The sequence below is a fragment of the Hemicordylus capensis genome, chromosome 6 (assembly GCF_027244095.1).
Source record: "Hemicordylus capensis ecotype Gifberg chromosome 6, rHemCap1.1.pri, whole genome shotgun sequence".
NCBI classification, from domain to species: domain Eukaryota; kingdom Metazoa; phylum Chordata; class Lepidosauria; order Squamata; family Cordylidae; genus Hemicordylus; species Hemicordylus capensis.
The window spans coordinates 160571640-160598143 of record NC_069662.1 but is presented as its reverse complement, the minus strand read 5'-3'; the positions used below and the strand labels follow the sequence as shown (position 1 = coordinate 160598143).

At 45.3% G+C, this 26504-nt stretch overlaps 1 protein-coding gene across 13 annotated transcripts in view; it reads left to right on the top strand.

The window, feature by feature from the left end:
• LOC128329198 (sodium channel protein type 5 subunit alpha-like) overlaps window positions 1–26504 on the top strand; it is a 371320-nt gene that overhangs the window by 102841 nt on the left and 241975 nt on the right. For all 13 annotated transcript variants that reach the window (XM_053259890.1, XM_053259889.1, XM_053259895.1 and 10 more), the window contains 2 exons: window positions 5823–5904; window positions 20399–20527. In XM_053259890.1, coding sequence (XP_053115865.1) covers window positions 5823–5904; window positions 20399–20527 — 211 coding nt within the window. The remainder of the gene's footprint in view (window positions 1–5822; window positions 5905–20398; window positions 20528–26504) is intronic.

Sequence of the window (26504 nt, the reverse complement as noted above, 5' to 3'; positions counted from 1 at the left end):
CAGCAAAGTGCTTGCATTATGGGCTGCTTTAAACAGCTTATTAAAATGCATGTCACTCATGACTCAGCAAAGCATGGGTTTTGCTTCTGCTACCTTTGATGCTTTACTAAAAGAAAAAGCGCATACACAAAGTCTGAAAGGGTGTCTGACAGGCAGCAAGGTTTGCAAGGCAGATCAGGCCATGGAGAGCTCCAAGTGAACCACGTGTCTCAACAAGGGCTGGAGCTGGAATGAGGCCTTGAATGTCTCCAGGCTCAGACTAACCCCCCAAGTTCGACTTGCCTCTCTCCCCCCTGGTGGGGAGTCTTGCTCTCCTCCTCCTGCTCCATCACATCCTTCTTGGCCCATTGCTGGTGCTGGTGTGCAGGCTTGGGGGAGTATTTTGGCATTGAAGGGGTTGGGTCTTCAAAGAGCAGGGGATGTTCCTCTTGGGTCTACAGCACTGGATTCTGGTGATTCCTGGCTAGCAAGCCCAGAATCCAGCTTCATGGCCTGATGCCGGGGCTGGGGCTAGCTTTTGAATCCCGGTTGCTTCCCCTTTTTGGAGCAACAACTCAGGGCAGGAGTCACGACAGTTTTTCTGAAATCTTTACTATCCATCTCTAGCATAATTCATGCTGCTCGTCATGGGCAAGGACAAGGATATGTGCTTTAGCTTTGCCCCCTGTAACTACTGGAGATCTTGTTCAGCAACGCTTCTGGATTCTTCAGTATTAACTTACCTTGTGCACATTTTCAAATATGGATCTACAACTGTTAGGGCTAGAAACAGTTGGTTTTTTTTAAAGGAATGTTGGGATTCTCAGAAACCAGACTCTGTGTCCAGTGATGGAGAGTTTTCATGGTCCTTTGGTGGATTCAATTGCTTCCAACTGTGTCCAAAATTGGGATTTGCCCCCTTTTCTCTCCTATCTGCATTTCCAGCTGCATCTGAAATAGTTGGGCCGGGGCGGGGGTGTTCAGAGGAAAAGTGAAAACTCCATATCCCCACATGCCACTGTCCCATTGTCCCCCCCCACCGAAGCTGTCATTATGAAACAAGAGACATTTTCAGTTTTAAGCCCATCTCTTAATGATGGGCTTAACACAGGGGTTCTCAAACTTGGGTTCTTAGATTATGTTGGATTCAGGGGTGTATCTATAATAGGGCAAGGGGAGACAGTTGTCTGGGGGCCCATTGCCTTGGCCCCCCCCAGAGGCAAGTCACATGACTGACTCCCCCAGCTGAGCACCCGCCCGGGCTTACTTCAGTTGTATTCATCCTCCAAAACTGATGTGAGTGTTAAGACCTGGAGCTACCGGAACAGCATGTCTTTCTCTAGTACCATTAAATGACTTGCATCGTCCAGAATTTACAAAACCTTAAAAATAATAATTTAGGATGGTGTTCTATTGTGGCACGTAGGTGATATATATAAATAAATTTTACTATGCTTTTTGTTACCACTATTCAGCCTCCTTTAAGAGTTCTTTACTTCATGAGCTGAGCTTCATTGAGCGGGGAGCCCATTTTAAAATCTTGTCTCTGGGCCCACTCCAACCTTGCTATGCCCTTGGTTGGATTACAACTCCCATCATTCCCAGCCACGATGGCTGAAAAGGTGATGGGAGTTGTAGTCTGATATCTGACCAAATTTGAGAACCCCTGCCTTAAAGTAATGTGCACTTTGCCACCATTCTGCAAAAACCCTTTCCTCTTTTGTAGTTCAACCACTCACTTCAAGACCAGCAAAGGACTCTTTGGCAAAGAGCTTTGTTCCCTTTGTGTGAACAGTGATTTTGTTCCCTCTGTGTGAGCCACCTGTGTGAACAGTGATGAAGGCTGCTCCCTTTTGCGTTGCCTTTTCAATCCTATGTGCACAAGGAATCTCAGTGGCAAATCCTGACAGATTCCCCTACTGCCGTTCACACGGGTTAAAAGAGAGCCCCCGCCCCGGGAAAGGTGCACAATAAAGAGAGTGTCCTTGGGATTTGGGAGTATTGCTGGAGAGCCAGAGAGGAGGCCACTTGGAGCCCATTTGAGGCACATGCCTCCAATCCCCATTATAGAGGTGAATGTTCATAAAGCAAGGAGAGCAGAAAAAGAGGCTTGTTGCGTTCTATTCTCTGCAGTCATTCATCGGGAGGAATAGGTCCCAGTAGTGGAAAATGTTTTTGACTCGGTCTTTGGATGACTAGTCCCCCTGAGTCCAATTATTGGTTTCTAAGTTTCCAGGCTAGTTAGCAAATGGAGCTGATTTTTGACAATGGATGTGGGGCAGGCAAGAAAATATCCCAATTGTGAAAATGTGATCCTACTCAAAGTGTTGTGTTTGTGCCATTTAGATAATGGTACTGTAGGAAACATATTTTTGGGTTGACCTTGGATTGCTGTTCTATTGTCATACCATGGTTTTCAAATGGACACCAAGAAAGGGAGGAAGAGGTGCCCATACTGGTGGTTTCTTGGATGATCTGCTATGGGTATTTTTAAATTTTATTTTATTTTATATACTTCCCATCCTGAAGTGGCTCAAGGTGGTTTACATTAAAATCAAACACTCAGAATAAAACAATTAAAATCAAGAAATATTTAGGCCAGATTACATCTCGTTAACATTAAGGTTGAAATTAGCTATCATTACAAGCCAGGCTGAAGAGATGAGACTTTAAGGATCTCCTGAAGGCCTCGGGGAAGACAGTCCTCATATTCATGAGTAGTGCGTTCCCCAGCCTAGGGGCAGCAACTGAGAAGGTCCTATCCCAGGTTGCCACCAGATGAAATGGTGGCACCCAAAGATGGATCCCTCCTGATGATCTTAATGAGAAATAGGGATCTTGTAGAGAAAGGCACTCTCTCAGGTAACGTGGACCTAAGCCACTTAGGACTTTAAAGGTAATAACTAGCACTTTGTACTTTGCCCAGAAACATATCGGTAGCCAGTGCAACTATTTAAGAATAGGCATAATGTGATCTCTCTGGAATACCCCAGAGACCAATCTGGCTGCCATATTTTGAACTAATTGAAGTTTCTGAACTGCTCATGGAGTGTAACCCCATCCAGAACAGGAAATTTGAATTCATCTTGCAGATTATGACCCCCAACAATGAGCACCTCCATCTTGCTTGGATTCAGCTTCAGTTTATTATCCCCCGAGCAGCCCATTACAGTTTGTAGGCAGGCATTTAAGGGACTAATGCTATTTTCTGATATCGCTGACCAGAAGAAATAGATTTGGGTGTCATCAGCATATTGATAACACCCAGCACCAAATCCCTGGATGACCTTACCCAATAGTTCCATGTAGATGCTAAAAAGCATTGGTGACAGAATGAAGCCCTGAGGGACTCCGTATAGCAGCTCCTGTTTTGAAGAGCAACTGTCACCAAGCACCACCATCTGAAATCTGCCTGAGATGTAGGAGCAGAACCACTGTAAAACAGTGTCTCTTATCCCCTTCAGGCGATCCAAAAGGATATCATGATTGATGGTATCGAAAGCCGCTGAGTGATCCAAAAGATTCAGCAGAGTCACACTCCTTCTGTCAATTCCCTAGCGAAAGTCATCTATCAGGCTAACCAAGTCCATCTCAACACCATAGCCCACTCTAAAGCCAGTTTGAAATGGGTCTAGATAATTAGTTTCCTCCAAGACTACTTGGAGCTGGTCAGCCACCACCCTCTCAGTCATCTTTCCCAACCGTGGGAGGTTGGAGACTGGCCTATAATTATCCATCACCAGGGGATCCAGTGTGGCTTCTTAAAAGCGGGTCTAACCACTGCCTCCTTCAAATAAGGTGGCATCCTGCCCTCCCTCAGTGAGGTATTAACAATATCAACTAAGCCAGCTCCAGCAACCTCCCTGCAAGATTAAATCAGCCATGTTGGGCAAGGATGCAAACAAGAGGTGGTAGGCCATAAAGCTCCAAGTAGCTTACCCACATCCTCAGGAGTCACACACTGAAACTGATCCAAGCTAATATTGCAAGAGGGATTGCTGGACACCTCCCTAACTGGCCCTGCAGAAACATTAAGCAGCATCCTCAGATCTGTCACCAATTGTCAGAATGTGTACACTTCTTGGGACCTCAGTGTCTCCAACTGTACCACCCTGTCTGAAGCATTCCTTCTTTCTTAAAAGTTTTCCCATTCTTCTTTGCTGGTTGATATGCCTGGAACATGGTGCAGCCTCTCCCTTTCTTCCTCCCAAATGCATCTTTTCCATGAAATGGGTGATTGAACCACTTCACCCTCCTTGGCAACTAAGCAATTGCATTTGCTTGCATCCATCCTTTGTTATCTTGCTTCTCCTTTCCTGTGGTGTCTTGCATGCCCCCCCCCCGAAGTCTAAACTTAGATTGTAAGCACCTTGGGGCAGAGATATCTCTCTTTTCTTTACATTATTCTGTAGACCCACCCCACTCCGTGCATGGGTGACACTATAAAGCAATTGCAACTGTTTAGTGCTCCATTTACAAGTGCCTATGTGAGGACATTGAGATCTTGTTACAGAGGGGTAGGCTTCCCTGTGCTTGATATTGGCAGTTTTGTCTTGTCTTGTTTCCTAGGCATTATCCCATCCCTTTTCCTTCACTGGACTCTTTCCTTTTTCTATCTCTTTTTCATAACAGGAGCCTAGATGTTATTGGACTGCAGTGGTCTTTAGCCGTTGTGAGTGGGAATGATGGGAGTTGTAGTCCAATGACATCTGTTTGAGAACCCCTGTTTTATGCGGAATCTGCACCTGGTGTCTGAATGTATTTTTAACAGAATATAAATTTGACTGCTTCACCATCTCACCTCATGCTCTCCCTACTTTTCCCCTGCCTTGGGTGCACTTTTATCCTCAGTACACTATATTTAAGACTTGGTCTATGCATGCAACATAATACGGTAACAGAACCCTGAGATGGCAGAGTGGAGAGTCCTACTATGGAATGCAAGTGGGGAATGCTCTCTTCAATGCTTTCCCATGCAAACATGCCCCACAAGGACAAATCTAGCACAAATCTAGTTCTGTCCTAGCCTTCTTCCCATTTTCTATTTACTTTTATTTTATTTTTTCGACACATTCAGAAGTGTGTGGTTCTTCCCCTGTAGTCTGACATGGTATAGCCAATTCTATCGCTACAAAACTCTACCGCCTTATTCTACTATGTGTATAGACCAGGGTATAGACCATTTATATGGAGGAGGGACCAGCTGAACTGTGACATTCCTAATCCTCCAAGTCATAGTTTGGGGTAAGTGCAGCATAGCGGAGATGCTACTGAAGTCTGTCAAAGAAAATATTCTAACTCTCTCTCTCTGAGTAACTTGTATTTGAGCCAGTTCAGAGGAACAGGCTCCTCTACACATGAGGAGGATGGCACCATGGTAAGAATTCACCTGCCAGATGTCACTGAAAGACATGTTGACATGATCTCCACATGTCCTCAAATAGCGTGTGAATTGTCCCTCTGAATTGTCCCCCTGCATGTGCTCCAAAACCCTGTCTAAATGTCTGAACTGGATAGATAAAATCTGAGTGCTAATATTCGAACACGATCAGCATCATTTGTGTAAGGTAATTTATTTTGCTTGGAGAATTTCCCACTCTTGGCCATGGAATGTTGGTATATTGATTTACTGTAAGCACAAGTCTTTGTTTCCTGACTGGACAGTTTTGGTATATCCATCAGGCGATAATAATACTTGCACTTTATGTGCTTATGGTTAATTAAGTGGTGTCACAAAAATACAGGAGGAATGTAATGTTTCTAGTGCAGAGATATGTTAAACGCTGATTTTTATAGAAAGTGTTACAGATTTCAAGTTCTTTCCTTAACTCACAGCTTTACATTATTCAGTATGTTTATTATGTGCACTATTTTAACCAATTGTGTGTTCATGGCACGATCGGACGAAGGGATGAAATATATTGAGTAAGTATCTTTGATTATGTCTCTTTCCTCTTGCCTTTTATTGTGGTTTAAAATAAGCTCTAGGGATGTGCGAAACGTTTCGGGTACAGAACGATCTGTACCCGAAACAGCCAATTTCAGGTGATTCGGATCCAAACCGAATCACCCTTCTGGCCCTCCGAAATTTTTCGTAGCCGAACCGAATCACCTCCGTTTGGGCTCCAAATATTCGGATTTTGGGATTTTGACGTCTGTTTGAATTTCCCGCCTTTTTGCCTCCCATTGACTTCAATGCAAAAAGGTCTGAAATTCTTCTACTCAAATTTCGGGTCCCAGGGGCAAAATAGTGGGGTGTGGTGGTAGTGCCTAATGGGTGGAGGCTGCCACCCCAATTGCAGAGGGATTGGGCAAAGGGCTGATTTTTGGTGAATTTTTGAAGTTTTAGTGTCTTTGGGGCAGATTGGGGGCATAACGTGGGATCTGGGCCAAAAGAGTGGGGTAGGGTGGTAGTGCCTAATGGGTGGAGGCTACCACCCCAATTGCAGAATGATTGGGCAAGGGGCTGATTTTTGGTGAATTTCTGAAGTTTATGCGTCTTTAAGGTTTTCCCCCATTAGGTATATTGGAGGGTGTATCGCTTCACATCGGGGGGAAAGGGGTGGCCTAGAGCGGTGTGGGGTTGGTGGTAGTGCCGGGTAGGGGCAAGGAAGCTACCTGAATTTTTCAAAGGATTTGTGCAGAGGGCTGATTTTTGGTGAATTGTTGATGTTTATGCGTCTTTAAGGTTTTTCCTCATAAGGTATAATAATGGAGCTTTCAGCAGCCCCATAAGTGCACTTGGGGGGTGCTGGGGTGGCCCAGAGCGAGTGGTGGTGTAGTGCACATAGGGTGCCAACCACCCCCATGGGTTTCTAACCCATGGGGTACTTGGTTCTGTTGTTTCTGAGGTGTTCTGAGTGTGGATTCTATGATAGCAAATAAGAGTGGATTCATGGTGTCTCATTGAAAATCTCATTTGCTATCATAGAATCCACACTCAGAATACCTCAGAAACAACATAACCCTGTACGCCATGGGTTAGAAACCCATGGGGGTGGTTGGCACCCTATGTGCACTACACCACCACTCGCTCTGGGCCACCCCAGCACCCCCCAAGTGAACTTATGGGGCTGCTGAAAGCCCCATTATATTATAACTTATGAGGAAAAACCTTAAAGACGCGTAAACTTCAACAATTAACCAAAAATCAGCCCTCTGCCCAAATCCTTTGAAAAAATTCAGGTAGCTTCCTTGCCCCTACCCGGCACTACCACCAACCCCACACCGCTCTAGGCCACCCCTTTCCCCCCGACGTGAAGCGATACACCCTCCATTATACCTAATGGGGGGAAACCTTAAAAACGCGTAAACTTCAGAAATTCACCAAAAATCAGCCCTCTGCCCAATCACTCTGCAATTGGGGTGGTAGCCTCCACCCATTGGGCACTACCACCCCACCCCACTATTTTGCCCCTGGGACCCGGTTTTTAATCCGAATCGATTCGGATTCGGATTAATTCGAATCCAAATCGAATCAGGGGTGATTCGGATGGGCCATATTCAGATATAGAACAGGGGTGTTTCGGTTCGGATCCAAATCGAAACACCGAAAATCCGAATTGCACACCCCTAATAAGCTCCATTCTTTCTGGAGTGATATGACCCTCCTAACTTTCCCTTTCAGCTTCCTTTTTACCAGTCCCCTCATTTTTGAGATGTTTCCTCTTCTGAAGTCCAGCACATCTGTGTTGGACTTCCTTGGTAATGCTCCACTCACATACAAGCTGAAATGGATCACACTATGGTCACTGTTCCCCAACGGTTCTGCAACTCTGACATCTTGCACCAGGTCCTGGGCACCACTCAGGATTAAGTCCCAGGTTGCCTTCTCTCTGGTTGGCTCTGTAACCAATTGTTCCAAGGCACAATCATTTAGCATTTCTAGAAATTTGGCCTCTTTGTCAATACTCACATGTGAATTTGCCCAGTATGTGAGGGTAATTGAAGCCATCCATTATTTCAGCCCTGTCTCTCTTTGACACCTCTCTGATTTGCTTCTCCAACTCCAGGTCACTCTCAGCATTTTGATCTGGTGGGTGATAGCAGGTCCCCAGTAACACATTTCCTTCCAGTCCTTGTATTGTCACCCATAATGATTCTGTGGAGGACTCTGGTCCTCCTAGGTTTTCTAGCTTGTTGCATTCTATCCCTTCTTTATCCCTTCTTCCCAATCCACCCCTTCCTGTCCTTTCTGTAGAGTTTATACCCAGGAATAAAAGTGTCCCATTGGTTCTCACCATTACACCAGGTTTCTATTATGTCCACTAGATCTATGTTTTCATTAGCAACCAAGCACCATCTTGGCTCAGAGACTGAGTATGTTACCTGGCATTGGTGTGTTCTGTCTCTCTTACTGTCATTTACTTTTGACCAGCTGCCATGTGTTTCTGTCAGCTCTACTCCTGGTTCTGCTCTGTCCTTTCTGGTTCATCTGAAACATTTGCACCCTCTCACCTTAGGGGATTTTGCTTGCCAAATCATATACCAGCCAGTTGGCAATCCCCCAGGCGTCATTTTAAAAGCTGCTGTGCGACCATTTTGATTTTAAGTGCCAGCAGTCTGGTTCCATCTTGGTTCAAGTGGAGCCTGTCCCTTTTGAACAGGCTTTGCTTGCCCCAAAATGTGTCCCAGTGCCTAACAAATCTAAACGCCTCCTCCCGGCACCAACGTCTCATCCACACATTGAAACCCTTCAGGTCCACCTGTCTTGCTGGCCTCGCATGCGAGGAGTGCTACCTTGGGGGTCCTGCAGTGCAGTGGTGATTCCTCTCTAAGGGCTGAGTGGGCACCACCCACTTGCCATTTCAGTATACACAGCTGCCATTTTGAATTTAAACATCTTTATCCGGCCCTTCTGTTCTGTCCTGTGGCTGCCTGCCTCTCTGTCTCTCTCCCTCTCTGTGCTCTGTGTGGACTACTTATGCTCTAATCTTGAATGCTCTGGGAGCGGCAGCCTCTGCCACTTGCAGCAATCTAATTAACATAGCACAATTAATATTAAACACCTTAACATCCAATTAGAAATAATGCCTTTATTTTCAAAAGGTGGGTGGGCCTTCCAAACTCTCTCTATCAATAGAATAAGCAATAGGATGATTGAGGTGCTTTCTGGCCAATCACAAGGCCTGTAGAGGTAGGCACCAATTTTGAACAGGCAATGCAAGTTCAATCAACTGCCATTTGGGTTGAATTGAGGAGCGAGTTGTTTTGTCCAGGGGGGAACCACCATTGGGTGAATGGGTTCAAAAATGTCAGATGTGGGAGCGTGGCTAACCACTCCCCGCATCTGATGTCAGATGCAGAGCAGGGCGGGGGCCCCACGGTGGAGGCAGCAACCTGGCTGCTGCTGGCCTCCCTCCTTGCCAGGTTTTATTTGAGAGAGCAAGCAAGAAGGAAAGTAAGTAGGCTCATGGAACCCCAAGTTTTCCCACATCTCTTGTGTTCTCTTCCCCTTAAGCAGCCTGCCTCCATAATTAATTAGCAATTGGCCCTAGCCTGCTCCTTCAAAGGGCACCTGGCTGCGACCCCGGTTCTTGCTTCCTTTCCCCCATGGTAGAACTCCATAGTCAGTGGGCTGCTGGCTGAAGTCCAGTCCTGCTTCCTCCTCATAGGAACATAGGAAGCTGCCATATACTGAGTCAGACCCTTGGTCCATCTAGCTCAGTAATATCTACACAGACTGGCAGCAGCTTCTCCAAGGATGCAGGCAGGAGTCTCTCCCAGCCCTATCTTGGAGATGCCAGAGAGGGAACCTGGAGCCTTCTGCTCTTCCCAGAGTGGCTCCATCCCCTAAGGGGAATATCTCCTCCTCTCTCCCCCGCCTCTTTCCTGGGCTCTTTGGGTTCTGGACTCTTCTGCTTGCCTCCACACTCTGTGAGGAGGGTGTAGAGAGCCCAGGAGAAAGGGCCATGTGTGGGTGTGGAGCCCGATCAGCGAAGACAGGCGCAGCCAGGAGAGAACTCTCTCCTGGCTGTGTTAAGACATTGAAAAGTAAGAAAAGCTGTAACTTGTTTTTATCATGTTCAATTATTTATTTATTTTTTTAATCAAGAAAAATGGGTTATGGGGAAGAGAGCACACTTAACCCTTGCCCCGCTGCCAGCCCGCCCAACCTGACCGAAGTGTGAGCCACTTCTCAAGTTTCTACCAGCTGGTCCAGCCAGCCACTTGCCTTGCCTTTCCTGCTTCTGACTTCCAGACTGTGGGGGCTTCTGCTTCCTCATAGAGTCTCTGTGAGGAAGCAGAATCCTCAACAGCTCGGAATATGTGTGGCCTTCCCGCTTCTTAGCAGAGGAGCACCTAGGTAATTTTGGAGCCTGGACTTAAAGGCCTTTGGAGCACCCCCCACCGCGGTTGCAAGTTAAGCACCATTTTTTAACATGTAGGTTCTCGAGGGCACAAACCACACCACCCAGGACAGACTAAAGACGATTTGTGGGGGGCGGGGGGCGGGCAGGGGGTGTGGAGTCCCTGGACATTGGCCCTGAAGTCCAGGGCTAAGAGCGCCTCTGCTTCTGAGCAGAGAACTCTGCCCAGAAGAGAAGCGGGAAGCACGGGCCTCAGAACAGTAAGCCCAGTGGGGATCACCACCAGGGAAAGCAGCACATGGCTCATTCAAATGATCAGATGGAAGGTGAAGAAGGAGCAAAGCATTGGGGCTGCTGCCCGGGGGGCTGCTGCAAAGTGCCTTTCCCCACCTTCCTTTCCAAAGGTTGCACAAAGAGGGAGGAGATGGGATGGCTCTTGCTCCTGCTCAGTTTTCTGCTCCTGCCTGAGCAGCTCTCCCTCCCTCTGTTTCCCCCACCACGCACCTCTCCTCCAGTTCTCTTGCCTTTCCCCTGGTGCTTTTCCCTCCTCTGCCTTGATTTTCCTTCAGCCAGGTTTGGGCTCTTTGAACCCGTTCACACAATGGTGGCTCGGCCCCTGCCTTGAGCTGCCTTTTCTTGATTTTCCTCTTCTGCTCTTCCTTTCTCTCACGCTCACTTCCTCACTGTTTCTTGGATGTCCCTCAGCTTCCTCTACTTTGCACCTCATTTCCTATTCTTATGCCCCATTTCTCTCTCATCCCCCTTCCATTTCTCCCCCTCAGAATCCCCCTCCTCCTCTTCCTCCTTCCTCCTCCAACTCCTCTTCCTCTTCCTCTCCTTTCTGCCACTCCCTCCTTTATTTTCTTCTCTGTTTGCTGCCTGGCAGCAAGTATTTCTCTTTCTCCCCCTCCAGCAAGGGAGAGAAAGGGAAATACATGCTCTCAGATAGCAAGTGCTGCCTGAAATAACAAGGGCAGAGCTTGCTCGTGCTCTCCAGAGCCCGAGCCATGCCCCTGTGTATGGGATGTCCTGCGCAAAGGGGGTGTGGCCCGGGCTGGGGATAACCTGAGTGAGCTCTTCCCTTGCCATTTCAGGCAGCGCTTGCTGCCTGACAGCATATATTTCCTTTCTCCCCCTTGTGGGCTTTGGCAGCTCTTTTCATTGGTGGCCTGGGTTCTTTGAACCCGTTCACACAATGGTGGTTCCGCCCCTGCCTTGAGCTGCCTTTTCTTGATTTTCCTCTTCTGCTCTTCCTTTCTCTCACGCTTACTTCCTAACTGATTTCCCTCAGCTTTCTCTACTTTGCACTTCGTTCCCTATTTTTCTGCACCTTCTCTCTCACTCCCCTTCCATTTCTCCCCCTCAGATTCTCTCTTCCTCCTCCTCCTCTCTCCCACTCCCTCCTTTATTTTCTTCTCTGTATGCCTCTCACATTATTTTCCTCCTTCTTTCAGCTTTTCATTCACCACAGCCTTCACCTGATTTCCACTTTCCTCACACATTTATCCATTCCCTTCCCCCAGTTATTTCTTTTCACACCCTTTCATTCCCCTAGTCATTTCTCTTCATACCCATTCCCCCACACCATTTCCCTTTCCCAGTCCTTTTCAACACTTAAGAGATTTTCTTAATCTTTTTCCCCCTTCTCCTCCGTGCTTTCTCTTTCTCCAATTGCTCAGGCTTGGCATGAGGGAGAGAAAAGGGGGACATGGATGGGCAAAGTTTGGTGAGAGAAGGGGGCATTGATGGGCATCTAATTAGACTAGACTAATTTGATTAGAAATTGGAAGAAGAAGCCAGAAAGTTCTGTTAGGACGTATGCATGCACTAAACTGCTTATTACATAATTGCAAAAGTGGCTTTCCATGTGGGTGTGTGCAGAGAAGAAATGGATTCTGTTGGAATAAAACTCATTCTAAAAATCTGTTTGCTATGCAGACAGCTAACCAGGTTGTTCACTCGCCAGTATCTGTAACATTAATATTCCCATTGGGTGTTGTGGTTCATTGGGCAAGGATTAAAGAAGTGATCTCTCTCTTTTTAAAAAAACAACCTTTGTTCCTTGCAAGGACAGACACCCAAGCTAAGTGGTGGGCACACAAGGTGGGCAGAGAGAATGGCACCCAGCTGTTCATCAGGCAGGAGTAGGAAGAGCATCAATCCTTGCTTCCCATGGTGTCTTCTAAGTTATAGGAGATGGTTCATAGCTGCAGCAAGCATCATTGAAAAACCTGTAATTTTTTTCTAGTATTTTTGTATGCATTTTTGAAATAGGCAGACAGAGCTGCCCAATTGCGAATGCATTTGGTCTCCACTTTTTTTAGCTGGGCTCTGTTTTGCCTGTGGCTTATATAGATTTATTTACTTTTACATGTATAGCATTTGCTTCCTCCAAAAAACCCAGGGTGGTGAACATGGTTACATTTACCCTCCCAGCACCCTATGAAGAAGGTTGTGCTGAGAGATAAGTGACTGTTCCTGAGACACCCAGTGAGTTTTGTGGCTGAATGGGGATTTGAGCTTGGATTTCCCCAGTTTAGTCTAGCACATTAGCCACTGTACCACTCTGGCTCAGAGTTATTTCTTGTTTGTTTCAAAAATTAATAATAATGATGATGATGATGATGATGATGATGATGATGATGATGATGAAATCCTAAAGTCCAAACTCAATGGCAGGAACACCATACAAGCCATAAACACCTGGGCTATACCTGTTATCAGATACACTGCAGGAATAATAGACTGAACCCAGGCAGAGCTAGAGACGCTAGATCGTAAGACCAGGAAAATAATGACTATCAATCATGCTCTGCACCCCCGCAGTGATGTAGATAGGCTCTACCTCCCCCGCAGCTCAGGTGGAAGAGGAATGCTGCAAGTCCATCAAACAGTAGAGGAGGAGAAAAGAGGCCTTGAAGAATATATCAAGGACAGTGAAGAAGATGCACTTCAAATGGTCAATAACACGAAACTATTCAACACCAATGAAACCAAGCAGGCCTACAAGAAAGAACAAGTCAAGAAGCGAGCAGAAAAATGGAGAAATAAGCCCCTGCATGGTCAATATTTGCACAATATAAGTGGAAAATCAGACATCACCAAGACCTGGCAATGGCTTAAGAATGGCAACTTGAAGAAAGAAACAGAGGGTCTACTATTGGCTGCACAAGAACAGGCACTAAGAACAAATGCAATAATAGCAAAGGTCGAAAAATCCACCACAAACAGCAAGTGCCGCCTTTGTAAAGAAGCAGATGAAACAGTGGACCACCTAATCAGCTGTTGTAAAAAGATTGCACAGACTGACTACAAAAAAAGGCATGACAAGGTAGCAGGGATGATACACTGGAACATCTGCAAAAAATACAAGCTACCTGTAGCCAAAAATTGGTGGGACCATAAAATTGAAAAAGTTGTAGAAAATGAAGATGTAAAAATATTATGGGACTTCTGACTACAAACAGACAAACATCTGCCACACAATACACCAGATATAACTGTAGTCGAGAAGAAAGAAAAACAAGTTAAAATAATCGACATAGCAATACCACGGGATAGCAGAATAGAAGAAAAAGAAATAGAAAAAAATAACAAAATACAAATTGAAATTGAAAGGCTGTGGCAGAAGAAGACCAAAATAATCCCAGTAATAATTGGCGCCCAAGGTGCAATTCCAAAACACCTTGTAAAGTACCTCAACACCATAGGGGCCACAGAAATCACCATCAGCCAATTACAAAAAGCAGCTTTACTGGGAACAGCCTATATTTTGCAACAATATCTGTAATAACAACAAGAACAATATTGATAATAACATTCAGCCATCCCAGGTCCTTGGGAAGGACTCGGTGTCTGGATAAAACAAACCAGTCAATAACACCTGTCTGACTGTGTAAATAAGAAATAATAATAATAATAATTATTATTTATTAATAATTGTTGATACTGTGAAAGCTCATTCTGGGAGGCTGACTGGATAGTGGACACTACAGTGATTTCCATTGTTTTCACTTCTTAATGCTGCCACAACCATCAGGAACAATCACGCCCTACTTGGTGGATTCTTGCTGGTGGGCACCATTTTGACTCCCAGGATGCCCCTAGAACAGCGTTTCCCAATCTCTGGTCCTCCAGATGTTGCTGAACTTTAACTCCCATCATCCCCAGCTACACTTTATTGTGGCTGGGGATGATGGAAGTTGTAGTTCAGCAATATCTGGAGTGCCTCTGGTTGGGAACCTCTGCCCTAGAACCATACCGTGTCATGATGGCAGAAGTAAGTGCTTTAAAAACAAGTGCTTTAAAAAGAAAAAAGAAGAAGAAGGTGCTACTAACTGGCAAACTCTCAAACCTTTCAGATCATTCTTCCCCTCAGCTATCCCCTAGTTTTCCCCCTCGTTTGCCCCTTTCCCCCAAATTTTTGAGGTGAAAGTTCAAATAATCAAAATTGTGGATGACGCTTAATTTTCACAGGACTCGTCCATTAAGAACAAGATACCTCCTCCGGCTTTCGCCGTCACCACCCACCTCAAAGTACAGCAAGGTTGCATTTCTGCAAATGGGGCCTTATGGAAATGGATCCCAGATGCAGAAGCTTAATCAAAGTGCAGTGCATTAAACAATTAGAGTGGCTCATTGAGCCAACCAGAATACGCTTTTTATTTTTGACTGACGGATGATAAACATAGCCATCTGCTCCTGGTGGCTGGCGCCGGAGGGAAAGATGACAAAATGCCCTTCTTGGAGGCAGGATCCTGTGGGACATGCAGGCCACAACTTCCAGGAGGGCTGAAAACACGACTAGAATGTCACATCACCCCGCTTTCTGAAAACTGAGCCTATACCCTTGAAAAGCGGTATATACATACCCGCCGTATCCGTATTAACAGCAGCATATTTATGTCAGGGCCATGGCTACTAAAAAACAAACAAACTTGCATAACTTTATGAAGAATGTATTCTTTTTTTAAAAAAATGTTTTTATTTAATTAACATTTCATTTTTTACCATTAAGAGAATACAGCCTTCCACCCCCACCCCACCCCAAAAAATAACCAGGGAAAACTAAGAAAGAAACGGATGAAGGATCTTAGAAAGAAGTAGGAAGTGTTTTATAGTGCAATTAAATATGTATCTTCTGAAAATGAATACATTTTCCTTTTTCCTTTTATTTTGATAAGATTACTGCATTGCGTGTGACATAATCAAGGCTAACAATTATATATGTGTATAACTGAAAAATAAAAGAAAACATAAATAAAAAGGTTCCCTTAAGCATAACTTTAACATAATAAAATACAACCTATCAAGAAAAAGCGGGGTGGGGGGAACCCTTCTTCTAAGGATATACCCCTCTCTTTCCTCCCAAAGCATAAACAATTCATTAAAATTAGACCAGAAAATACATTACTGAAATTCCTTTTCTTTTCCTCCTCCTCCTCCTCCTCCTCTGTTTATAGAATCTGTCAACATATTTAATATTCATCCCCCCCCCCAAAAAAAATCTGTCAACAGTGGTGTAAATTATTTCAACCCCCACTACAGAGATGTGAGTTTGTCTAATATATACGGACAGGGCTAAGCCTTGCTGACTTTCTAGAAAAATGATTTTGAGTTTGTTTGTTTGTTTGTTTGTTTGTTTGTTTGTTTGTTTGTTTAAAATATACCCTGCCTTTATCCATTACAGCTTCAAGGCAGCTTACAACAAAGTTTAAAACCAAAACAATTGTAATAATCTATATCTAGGTTAGAACAGCCACCAGAGAATCACAAGATATGAAAAAAAAAGGCTTGCCAGAAGTTTTTATGAACCATCAGAACATGGGCATTCACGGGGCCTTTTCTGGGCATGAACTGGAGGGATGCTGCATTCCTATACCTATTTATCTAGGAATAAGCCCAAGTGAATTCAATGAGACTTGATAATGGGGAGGCAACTGCCTCTTTCCTGCCCCCAGACAACCATGCATCAGAATGAGTTATCAGAATGTCAAGAGAAAGGGCACCAGTTGAATTTCCTGAGGGAGGGAGTTCCACAAGGTGGGAGCCACTACCAAGAAGGCCATCTCATGCATACCTGCCACACACAAACCTCACATGGAGATGACACATGCAGGTGGGCCTCTTAGTCATGACTTATTCATTCATTCATTCATTCATTCATTCGATTTCTATACTGCCCTTCCAAAAATGGCTCAGGGCGGTTTACACAGAGAAATAATCAATAAATAAGATGGATCCCTGTCCCCAAAGGGCTCACAATCTAAAACGAAACATAAGATAGACACCAGCAACAGTCACTGGAGGTATTGTGCTGGGAGTGGATCGGGCCAGTTACTCTCCCCCTGCTAAATAAAAGAGAATCACCATGTTAAAAGGTGCCTCTTTGCCCAGTTAGCAGGGGTTATTTGTCTCATTGATGTCAGTGGTGCTTTGCCATGACCATCTGGATGCTGCCCAGTGTGCTTATTTTTTCAGGATGAGAACTTTGACCATTGTGGCTGGAGATTATGGGAGTTCAACAACATGTGGGAACCCAAGGTTGATAACCCCTGGTTTAAGCAGGGCTCCCAAGTTGCCTTCCACCAAACCCAGGCAGAACCTGTGGATCCCATGCATCAAATAAGAAACCCTGACATGTGCATAAAACTGACACACTTGTGCTTTATAAACTAATAATCTAGGGGCAGGGGTAGTCCTGAATTTGTCTTCTCTTGGGAGAATCCAAAGAGGCACAACCCAAATAACCCCAATTTAAACACTACATAATCCCTTCCTTTCCTCATCAATTGCTGCAGGTATATTACCTCAAGACCAATATGGTCCATGCCTGCTTTAATGACTGCCCAGTCCATCAAGATGCACATTGACTGTACAGCTGCCAGAGATGCTTGGCTGCTTCTTGTACATTGCAAAATATGGTTTAGATATTTAAGATCACAAAATTCTGAAACTACAAAAGTGAACAAAAGGTTTCAGGACTGAGGTCATGAGAAGGAACTCACAAAAGGGTCTAGCTGACCAGACCTGTCCATTATCCTCTGTTTTGGCAAAGAGGCACCTTTTAATGTGGTGATTCTCTTTATTTAGCAGGGGGAGAGTAACTGGCCCGATCCATTCCCAGCATAGCATCCCTCCAGTGGCTGTTACTGGTGTCTATCTTATGTTTCTTTTTAGAATGTGAGCCCTTTGGGGAGAGGGAGCCATCTTATTTATTTATTATTTCTCTGTGTAAACTGTCCTGAGCCATTTTTGGAAGAGTGGTATAGAAATTGAATGAATAAATTAATAATAATAAGAAGAAGAAGCAGGTGCCTGTGCTTTTGGTTATGTGAATGATGATATCGGAGCTCCTAGCTTGGGACTCCAGGTGCTGTTGAACTACAATTCCCATCATCCATTCTGACCAAGGAAGATGGGAGTGGTAGTCCATCAACATTTGGCAACCCAAGAAAGGGAACCAATGGATATTAGTGTTTGTAATCCACTCTTCTTGCAGGAAGCATGGAGCAAGTTCCATATTCGCCAGTGGTCTTCTATCTGGGCAGCCTATAGGGCTAGACCAGCTTAGATTCAACAGTAAATGGTTTATTCACACAGGGGTGTGAATAATGGTTTATTCACACAGGGTTGTGTATCAGATGTCCCCTGTTTGTTCCTAGGTGACTCAGTATTGATGGATATAGAGTTGCTACACATGGAAGTTACATTTAGCTCTGATAGCTAATAGCCCTCAATAGAACCTTCCTTCATGAATTTATTTCAGCCTAGCCATCTAAGCCCGTTGCCATTTACAGCTGTGAATTCTGTATAAGAGCAATACTGTTTTATGAAAACATGTTATTTCAGGTCAGATTGGCTAGTGACCTGATTTCTTTTGTTCTTTACAGGGCCAGTTCTCATTATCAGGATGATATGAGTTGAAGTGGGGATCTGGGATCCCCAAACCATGTGTGCTTCTGTGGCACATGTTGCGAAGACCCAGAGTTTTACAGGGCTTTACAGGAATCCAGATCATCACCGCGGGAATCCAGATCAAACTTGGACCAGCGAGCTCAGATCAGACCCTAGATCACTGATCCAGGCTCAATCCAGATCTGGATTCTCAGTGAAGCTCCAGGTTCTCATGACATGCCCACAGGAGCACTCATGGTTCACATCGCCCTGATCTTAAGAACGTGTCCTTGCTTCTAGCCTGGGCTAAGCTAGGCTGCTTGTGTGGAGCACCAGTTTCCGAGTGGTTTCCGGCACTCCCGCCCAGCCCCCAAGCACTCCCTTAATCCGGCTAGCAGGCTCATGTTTCTGGAGCCCGAGGAGACACAGAGATGAGTGCCCATCAGAACCCAAGTTCATGCTGCTGGAGCCCGAGGAGACACAGAGATGGGTGCCTAGAGCACCTTTCTGAAGGGGGTTCCCATCAATGCACCACATTCTTGGTGTGGTGTATTGTGGGACCTCCAGAGCTCCATGCTCCATGGCACAGTGGGGGTCTTTTGGGAGCACAGTCCATGCTCCCAGCAGGCTTCCTGTGATCATGGGGAGGTGAGTTGGAGCAGCCTTCCCTCCTGCCCACATGCCCCCCCACCCGGTCATGTGGTTTGGCTCACTTGAATCAATCATTCAGAGCTGCCCCTCTGGTACAGCTGAAAGGCAAAGTAGTTTGAGAGGGAAAAGTCTACACAAAATAGACACTATCACGAGTAAAATGTATGATGCTGGCAATGAAGAAAGCCTGCTGCTTTCATTTTACTGTGTTTGTGAGCAGCAGAATTTTGTAAGAGCCTCACCTGCAAGTTTTCCTCCCTTTTTTTAAGAAGATGTGGTTTCATACATCGATGCTGCAGTTCTTTATCACTGGCAGTGTTTCCTTGAAAATCCTACTCCCTAAAATTATCGTTTATAGCGGAGTATACAAAATTTAATGCCTTTTAACCACCCCCTGGATTCTGCCTGCCACATCATGTACGAATGGACAGTGTGTTCTGTTATGAAGGGTGCATGAATTCGATCAGCAATTACGAGCATCGCTGTAGAAAAGCTTGGGGGGGGGGGAACCCAGGGTTTCTTGAGCTCTCAATCGACTCACAACATTGCCTACACTTTATCATACCACCTTATCATTTCCAATGGCCTCTTGACATTTCATCTATTTTCTGTCCAAGTTCTCTGGAGTCTTAAAAATCACACGTTGGGGTGTTTGCTTAGCTCTGCCTGAGCTGTGATTAGTGTCCTGGCCTTGGACAAAATTCAGACTTCAACTATGAGCACATTTTGCACGTGGGCAGGATTTCAGTTTAGGTTCTTAACTGAAGAAAAACCCCTTAAGGAAATGATGGACAGTTTTGTAATGCATCTGAAATCTGGGCAAATTTGCATTTCAAACCAGGTAATTAGGTGCTTTGACAATGTCACTATTCTTGCACCTCCAGTGTATGTATGTAGCTATGAACATTGCATTGTATGCATGTTTTTTATGCTTGTGTTGTAATTTTTTAAAAATCAGATTTGTTTTTATACTTTTTAGCTCAATATTTTAATGTATCTTTTTTATAATCGTGTTTTTAAATTTTATTGTGAGCTGCCTTGGGATTTTCTTAATGAAAGGTGGGGTATAAATGTAACAATAAATAAATAACTAAATAAAATGTTACTAGTCCTTGTTAATGAATTCATCTCCAGAGCATCTGTCTCAAGCCTATTTCACAGATGCACATACTGTTCCCAGTGGCAAGGAAATAGCAGCTACCAAAGTTTCACTGGAAAAAAAAGACTTCCTCTCTTGGTTGCTTTTTCCCCTTCCCTTGCGGTCTTGGGAAAAGCGTAAGGTTTCTTGGAAATTGTAGTCTTGTCAGGGGCAGTAGCCATTTCAGGGATCAGCGGAGTGGCAAGCTGGGGGAGGAGGGACAGGTCAAAGCTTCTGTTGAAAAGGGTTGTCTTCGAGGAGACAAATTGAAATCCTTGTGGTGGTTTGATCCACAATGCAGCCATTTCACACATGCAGTTTATTTCTGGATGTGAATGATGATTGTACATGTATAAAGTCACCAACCACTTTTGTTCCATCAACTAATGCTCTTGCATTTTCTTGGACCTTTAACCCCCTACAGGTACACTTTCACTGGCATTTACACTTTTGAATCATTGATAAAAATATTGGCAAGAGGCTTTTGTATGACAGAATTCACCTTCCTTCGGGATCCATGGAATTGGCTGGATTTTAGTGTTATTGTCATGGCGTAAGTAGCATTTTCTTATTCCTCTTTCAGATATGTTCAGATAGATCAGGACTGAAGTCTGGTCTGCTGTCACCATAAGCTAGCACTTGCTTGCCCTGTGATCCTAGAAATATATTATTGCACTTGAATAATCATGGACCACAGAGGTTAGGGTTGATTCTGTAGACTGTCCCTCCTTTTAGACGTCATGGATGTCAGTCCATTTAACCACACTGTATCTTTTGCAACCCATTATTTTGATGTAGGACCAACCCAGTTCTACTGAAATGTATTCCAGAAATGGTTGCTGTTTTATTCTGTGGCAATGAAACAGACAAAAAGTACCTAGTTGCTTTGGTTTAAGTGAAAAGCTATCCCAATTACAAGCTTCTAGATATTTGTCTGGGGCACTGAGATCTGATGTAGGACCAATGCTGCTGCTGGTGGACATTCTGCTGCTTTTGAGCTTCAGTCTAGACCCCTTTGATAAGCCTAAGACTGAGGCAGCCAAGAGATGAGATTCGCCCCCTGCTTACCACCATCGGGAGGATATTTACAATGCAGGAATGGAATCTAAGCATGTGTTTGTCTGCTTGCTTGTTGTATTTCTATGCCTCCCCATCTGTTAGTTCGGGGTGGTCCACAACAAACAAAACAAGGACATAATCAATTAAAACCAGCAAAATGATCAAAAACCTAAAACAATTTAAAACAGCTTTAAAACAAACCAAAAAAGTGAGTCTTAAGGGCTGTCTTGAAGGTTAGTAATGTTGTTAAGCCTGTAAACACAGTACATTAAGCATACACTGACATGTTGTTGTTTTTTAAACCCAAAGCAGCAGATTGGGATCAAAGGATATGGGGAAGGGGCTTTAGCTTTCTTCCTCTCCCATGGTCCGAGTCCAGAGCACAATTAAATGAGTTTAATGGTCAAATGATATACTGTGTTAAGCATGTGCTTAATACTGACATGTTTTTATTAGTTCTTTAAAACTAAATAGCAGTCAGATTTGGCTTCTTGTGGATTGCAATCACAGCAGTGGGGGGCCAGGGGTGGGGGTGGGGGTTATCCCTCTCCCCCCCCCCCCGCATCTACCCACAGTCCTGTACTGGATTTGATCCTCTGTGGCTGCTCTTGGTAACAGTGGGAGTTCCTCCTCCATGGCAAACAGCAGCTGCAGGGGATCAATCCAGATACTATTTTAAAAGAAACAAATACAGTAGCATTAAGCACGTACTTAACCTAACGTGTAGCTTGAGGCTTAAACTGACTGAATGGTGGTTTCCTCTCCCCAGAGAGAACTTTGAGATTCTAGTTCTAGGAGAAGAAATCTTTGTAGTCCGTGAGAACTGCACTCTCTGAGGTGGGATCTTTAACAGACAGTAAGGTTGTTCACATGAGAATAAGGTCGACCTACATGCTGTAAGTTGTTCACACTCTGCCGATGGTGCATCCAGACAACTGGTGTGGTGATTGGCAGCGGTGGGATCTGGAGGAGGAAGTCCTTTGGTATCCCAAAATGTATCATGTGAGGTATATTGGGGGAGTTCTGGGCTCCTGAGCACTCCTTCTCCCCGGCATAGTAGTGAATAGGAGGTAAAGTTAGTAGAGCCCCAGTGTGTGCTGGAAACTGAGCCAGGATCGTAGTGAAAATTTTGTGAAACACTGCAGAGTGTGGAAGTGTGGGGCAGGGGTGGCCCAAGGTATTGTGGTGCCAGAGACCAGGTCCAATGCTGCCTTGCCCCACCCTCCTGGTGTGGCCTTTCAGAACTGACTCTTGCAATCTTTGGAAGTGATGCAAGGGGCAAGGAGGAGGGAAGGTTGCCATCCATCGCCATTTGTGCTCCTTACAAGCTTCCAAAGAGGAGTGTGAGCAGAGGAAGGCAGCCTTCTCTCTTCCCCTCATACTCTTTGCAAAGCTAACAAGGGTCAGGTTGGCCTGGAAGGGCTGTTACTATGCTGGCAAGGGGCGTCTTGCCATCCTGCTGCTGCCCCGGTAATCCTCCACCTGCGACAACTGCTTCACCTTGCCTCAAGAAAGGATCGGCCTTGAAGTATAGCTATTTGCATCATGGAATCTCCCAGCTTTAATGGGAATAGGCTGGTCCAGGATGAGGATGAGGATGATGATGAGGAGGGGGAGGAGGAGGAGGAGGAGGAGGAGGAGGAGGAGGAGGATAGATGGGCCAGGCTTCCTTCTCTCCTGCTCTCATATGCACTAACTGACCCTATTGACCAGCCATACTCCCTGGTTTCTGGTACCTGTCCCTGTTCAATCACTGTTCCTGCTTTTCGTTGAGGATGCCTTTAAAAATGGATTAGCATGCGCACATGTTCAGCAATGGTGTTTTGATGTGAGTCCTTTTCCCCAGGTCCCTGGAAGCCAGATCTCCGGCTGGGGGCGGGAGCATCCTGACTAATGCAGATGGATGTCTCCATGCATACAGGCAGGCATGCCATGCCCAGCTGCCTCTCTAGACACTAAATGTTGCTGAATGTCTTTTGAGGTCCAGCTATTCTCTAAGGAAAACAGCCAGATCCACTGTGAGATTAAAAATGCCTTAGCTACTTGAGTAGCAGACTCACTGGCCATTCTGCTAGCCCTCTGCTGCACTGCAGAATGAAAACTGAAGTTAATATCACGCAAACTACTTAGATGGGGCAAGCACTTTGGTCTTGCCTTCTGAGGACAGTTATTCAAGATGTGAATTGAATAATGGGAATTGAACCTCAGAATACCATTAAACATTTTGCTGTGGGGGATTCAGAAATACTGCTGTGGTTGGTATAACATGCAGCAGACAGAGAAGTGCTTTCAGCAATGTGTGAGATCCTCAGCATGAGAACAGGGTGTTGCAAGCACGTACAGTATCTTGTAACATTTCCTCCTGAGCTCAGGTCAGCCTCAGATTTGTTTACACTTGCCAGGTGCCCAGACAGTGGCCGAGTCAGAGTAAATGAGGTGGTAGAGTGAACTGGATCCCTCCAAGCCACAGGTGGGAAATATTGGCCAGTGTCAGCATTAGCAACATGTAAGCCTTCGTAGGCTGGGTCATTCCATCAGGTCCGATCGAGGCAACAGCAGTGAATTTCTTTCTCTCCTGCTTTCATTGCACCAGGCTGTGTTCTTAGACAAAACACCAGAGCAGCAGCACTGGCAGTTTCATGTCAGGGACCTGCCACTGAGTTGGGGTCATACTTGATCTCTGTGCTAAAGAAAAAGAAATCACTTGAGAGAAAAAGGAAACCTCCTAGCCCTTCCTTTCTGCACGGCAAGACTGAAAACCTTTTGAACAGTGATACAGGGAGCACAGCTAGCTCAGTTAGCAGTGCATGAGATCCTTAACCTCAGGGTGGTGGGTTTGAGCACCTGGAACGCCACTAATAAATGCCGGGAAAGATACCACTGCCAGAAGCTCTGAAAAGCAAGAGTAGACAATAATGTACTAGATGGACCACCTTCATAGCTTCTGATCTTCATATGTACTGCCTTCTCAGTTATTCCTGATGTCCTCTATTGTTGTTGAGCCTTGACCGTCCCCTTCTCTCTTTCCCTTCCTTTTCTTTCCACCAGTGGCTGTTTGGTGCCAGCCCACCTTATTATTATTATTAATAATAATAATTTTTATTAAATGTTTTTGACATTTTATATTTTACAACAACATACCCAATTTTCCCCCACCCCAAACCCTGGGTAAGGTGGTCTTGGGTTATATTTTGTCTGGTCATTCGTTTATTTGCCTTTCACCAGAACCAATAATAAGCAAGAGTATGGGTGGTCTTAAAGCCTAGCGGGTAGAGCGATCCTAAAGGACAATTAGAAGTATCATTTGAGGACGTGGCCTCTATTGTGGCAGAGAATGGTGCTTTTGAATGAGATTGGAGTCCAACATCTGGGGGCCTAAGCTTGAGACTCAGTGTGTTAAGGGATTGGTTCAGTGGTGTAGTGAGGGCAGAATGGGTCCATGTCTGAACAAAGGTGGCTCACTCCCTGCTTACCCACCACCCACACTCTTGCTCCTGACCCCCACTGCCATGGCATCTGGGCCTTGGTGCCTCCTGTGCTGCCGTGCCTTCTTCCAGCTGTTGCCCACACTCCCACCTGCTGCCACCGTGCCAGCCAGTTCCTGGGGTGGTCCAAAGCAGGAAAGCCTCAAACATACCTCCTGCTTCCAGGTGCCCACGAAGCCTGCTGGAGATGGAGGATGCACATGCAGTGGGAAAGTCTGGGGGAGAATGGTTAGAAGAGCCTAATGAACCAGCCTGCATGGTCTCTTCAGCACCTCTAACTGGATCACAGAAACAGGACTAGAAGAGTCTTATTTGAGTTAGGAACATAGGAAGCTGCCTTATCCTGAGTCAGACCCTTGGTCCGTCTAGCTCACTATTGTCTGCACTGACTGGCAGCAGCTCTCTGAGGTTTCAGGCAGGGGTTATGAGCTGGAGATGCCAAGGGGTCAACCTTCTACATGCAAAGCCGATGCTGTGCCACTGAGCACAGCCCCATCCCCTATGGGGAATCTCTTACAGCAGACAGTGCCCCCATGTAGCCACCACCCAAATGCAAACAATAACAAAACCAGAGCAGACCCTGTTATACCCTTAACTTAGGGAATATGTCATACTTGCTACTGCAGAAACAGCTCTCCTCCCCCATGAGTTCCTTCCTCATAGTTTCTTCATTCCCAGTGTAGAGGTTATAAACAATAACAGAGAACCCAAAGAAGGAACTCAAATGAGACCCTTCTGGTCCTGCTTCTATGACCCAGGAGGACAGAGAACAGAGCACAGGCACGCAGCTGTCTTTGAGTTTTAGTTCTGAGCTCTTTACCTGTTTCCTACTCCTGACTGGGGTCATATCCCATTGATAGCAGAGCTGCTGTAAGGCCATGCGTGTTTCTATCCTGCTAATCCTTCCCAAGCTTGGGAACATATGCCGAAACCATGCATAAAGTGCCTATTCCAATCCATTGCTGGGCTCTTTGCAGAAGCTGGCAGCATTATCACAGGGATGGGCCCAGCATGGTCCATGGCTGTTCTCCCAATTAGAGCCAGAGCACACGGCAGGCCTGCAAATCTTGCAGTGGTGGTGCTGGGTTGTTTTCTCTGCCTGGCCAATCTGTATGCTTCTGGCGGCTGTCAGACCTGCCTATTAGGTGGACAGCCAGCCTGCTCCTTTGACAGGACGGGGGCCTCCCTGGCACTGTCCTTGCCCGTGACTCAGAGGCTCTTGTCTTCTGTTCAAAGGGAATTCTTAATTATTCAACCCGAAGCACCCCCCCCCCGGTCCATAAAACAAAGGATCTATTTTCAGGACAGCTGCTGCCTTGGCTGGCAAATGGGAACTGAAATAGGAACATACCAGAGCAAAGTGCAAAAGACATCCCAACTAAGAAAGCCCCCGCTAAGGAGAAGAGGACCAATAGGTGCTCATCTTTATCATCATCATCATCATCATTATTTATTTACACAGTCAGACAGGTGTCATTGACTGGTTTGTTTTATCCAGACATCGAGTCCTTCCCAAGAACATGGGATGGCTGAATTTTATTATCAATGTTGTTGCTGTTGTTATAGATATCGTCACAGAATATAGGCTGTTCCCGGTAAAGCTGCTTTTTGTAATTGGCTGATGGTGATTTCTGTGGCCCCTACGGTGTTGAGGTGCTCTTCAAGTTGTTTTGGAACTGCACCTAGGGTGCCAATTACCACTGGGATTATTTTGGTCTTTTTCTGCCACAGCCTTTCAATTTCAATTTGTAGATCTTTGGTGATTTTTTCTATTTCTTTTTCTTCTATTCTGCTATCCCCTGGTATTGCTATGTCGATTGTTTTAACTTGTTTTTCTTTCTTCTTGACTACAGTTATATCTGGTGTATTGTGTGGCAGATGTTTGTCTGTTTGTAGTTGGAAGTCCCATAATATTTTTGCATCTTCATTTCCTACAACTTCTTTAATTTTATGGTCCCACCAGTTTTTGGCTACAGGTAGCTTGTA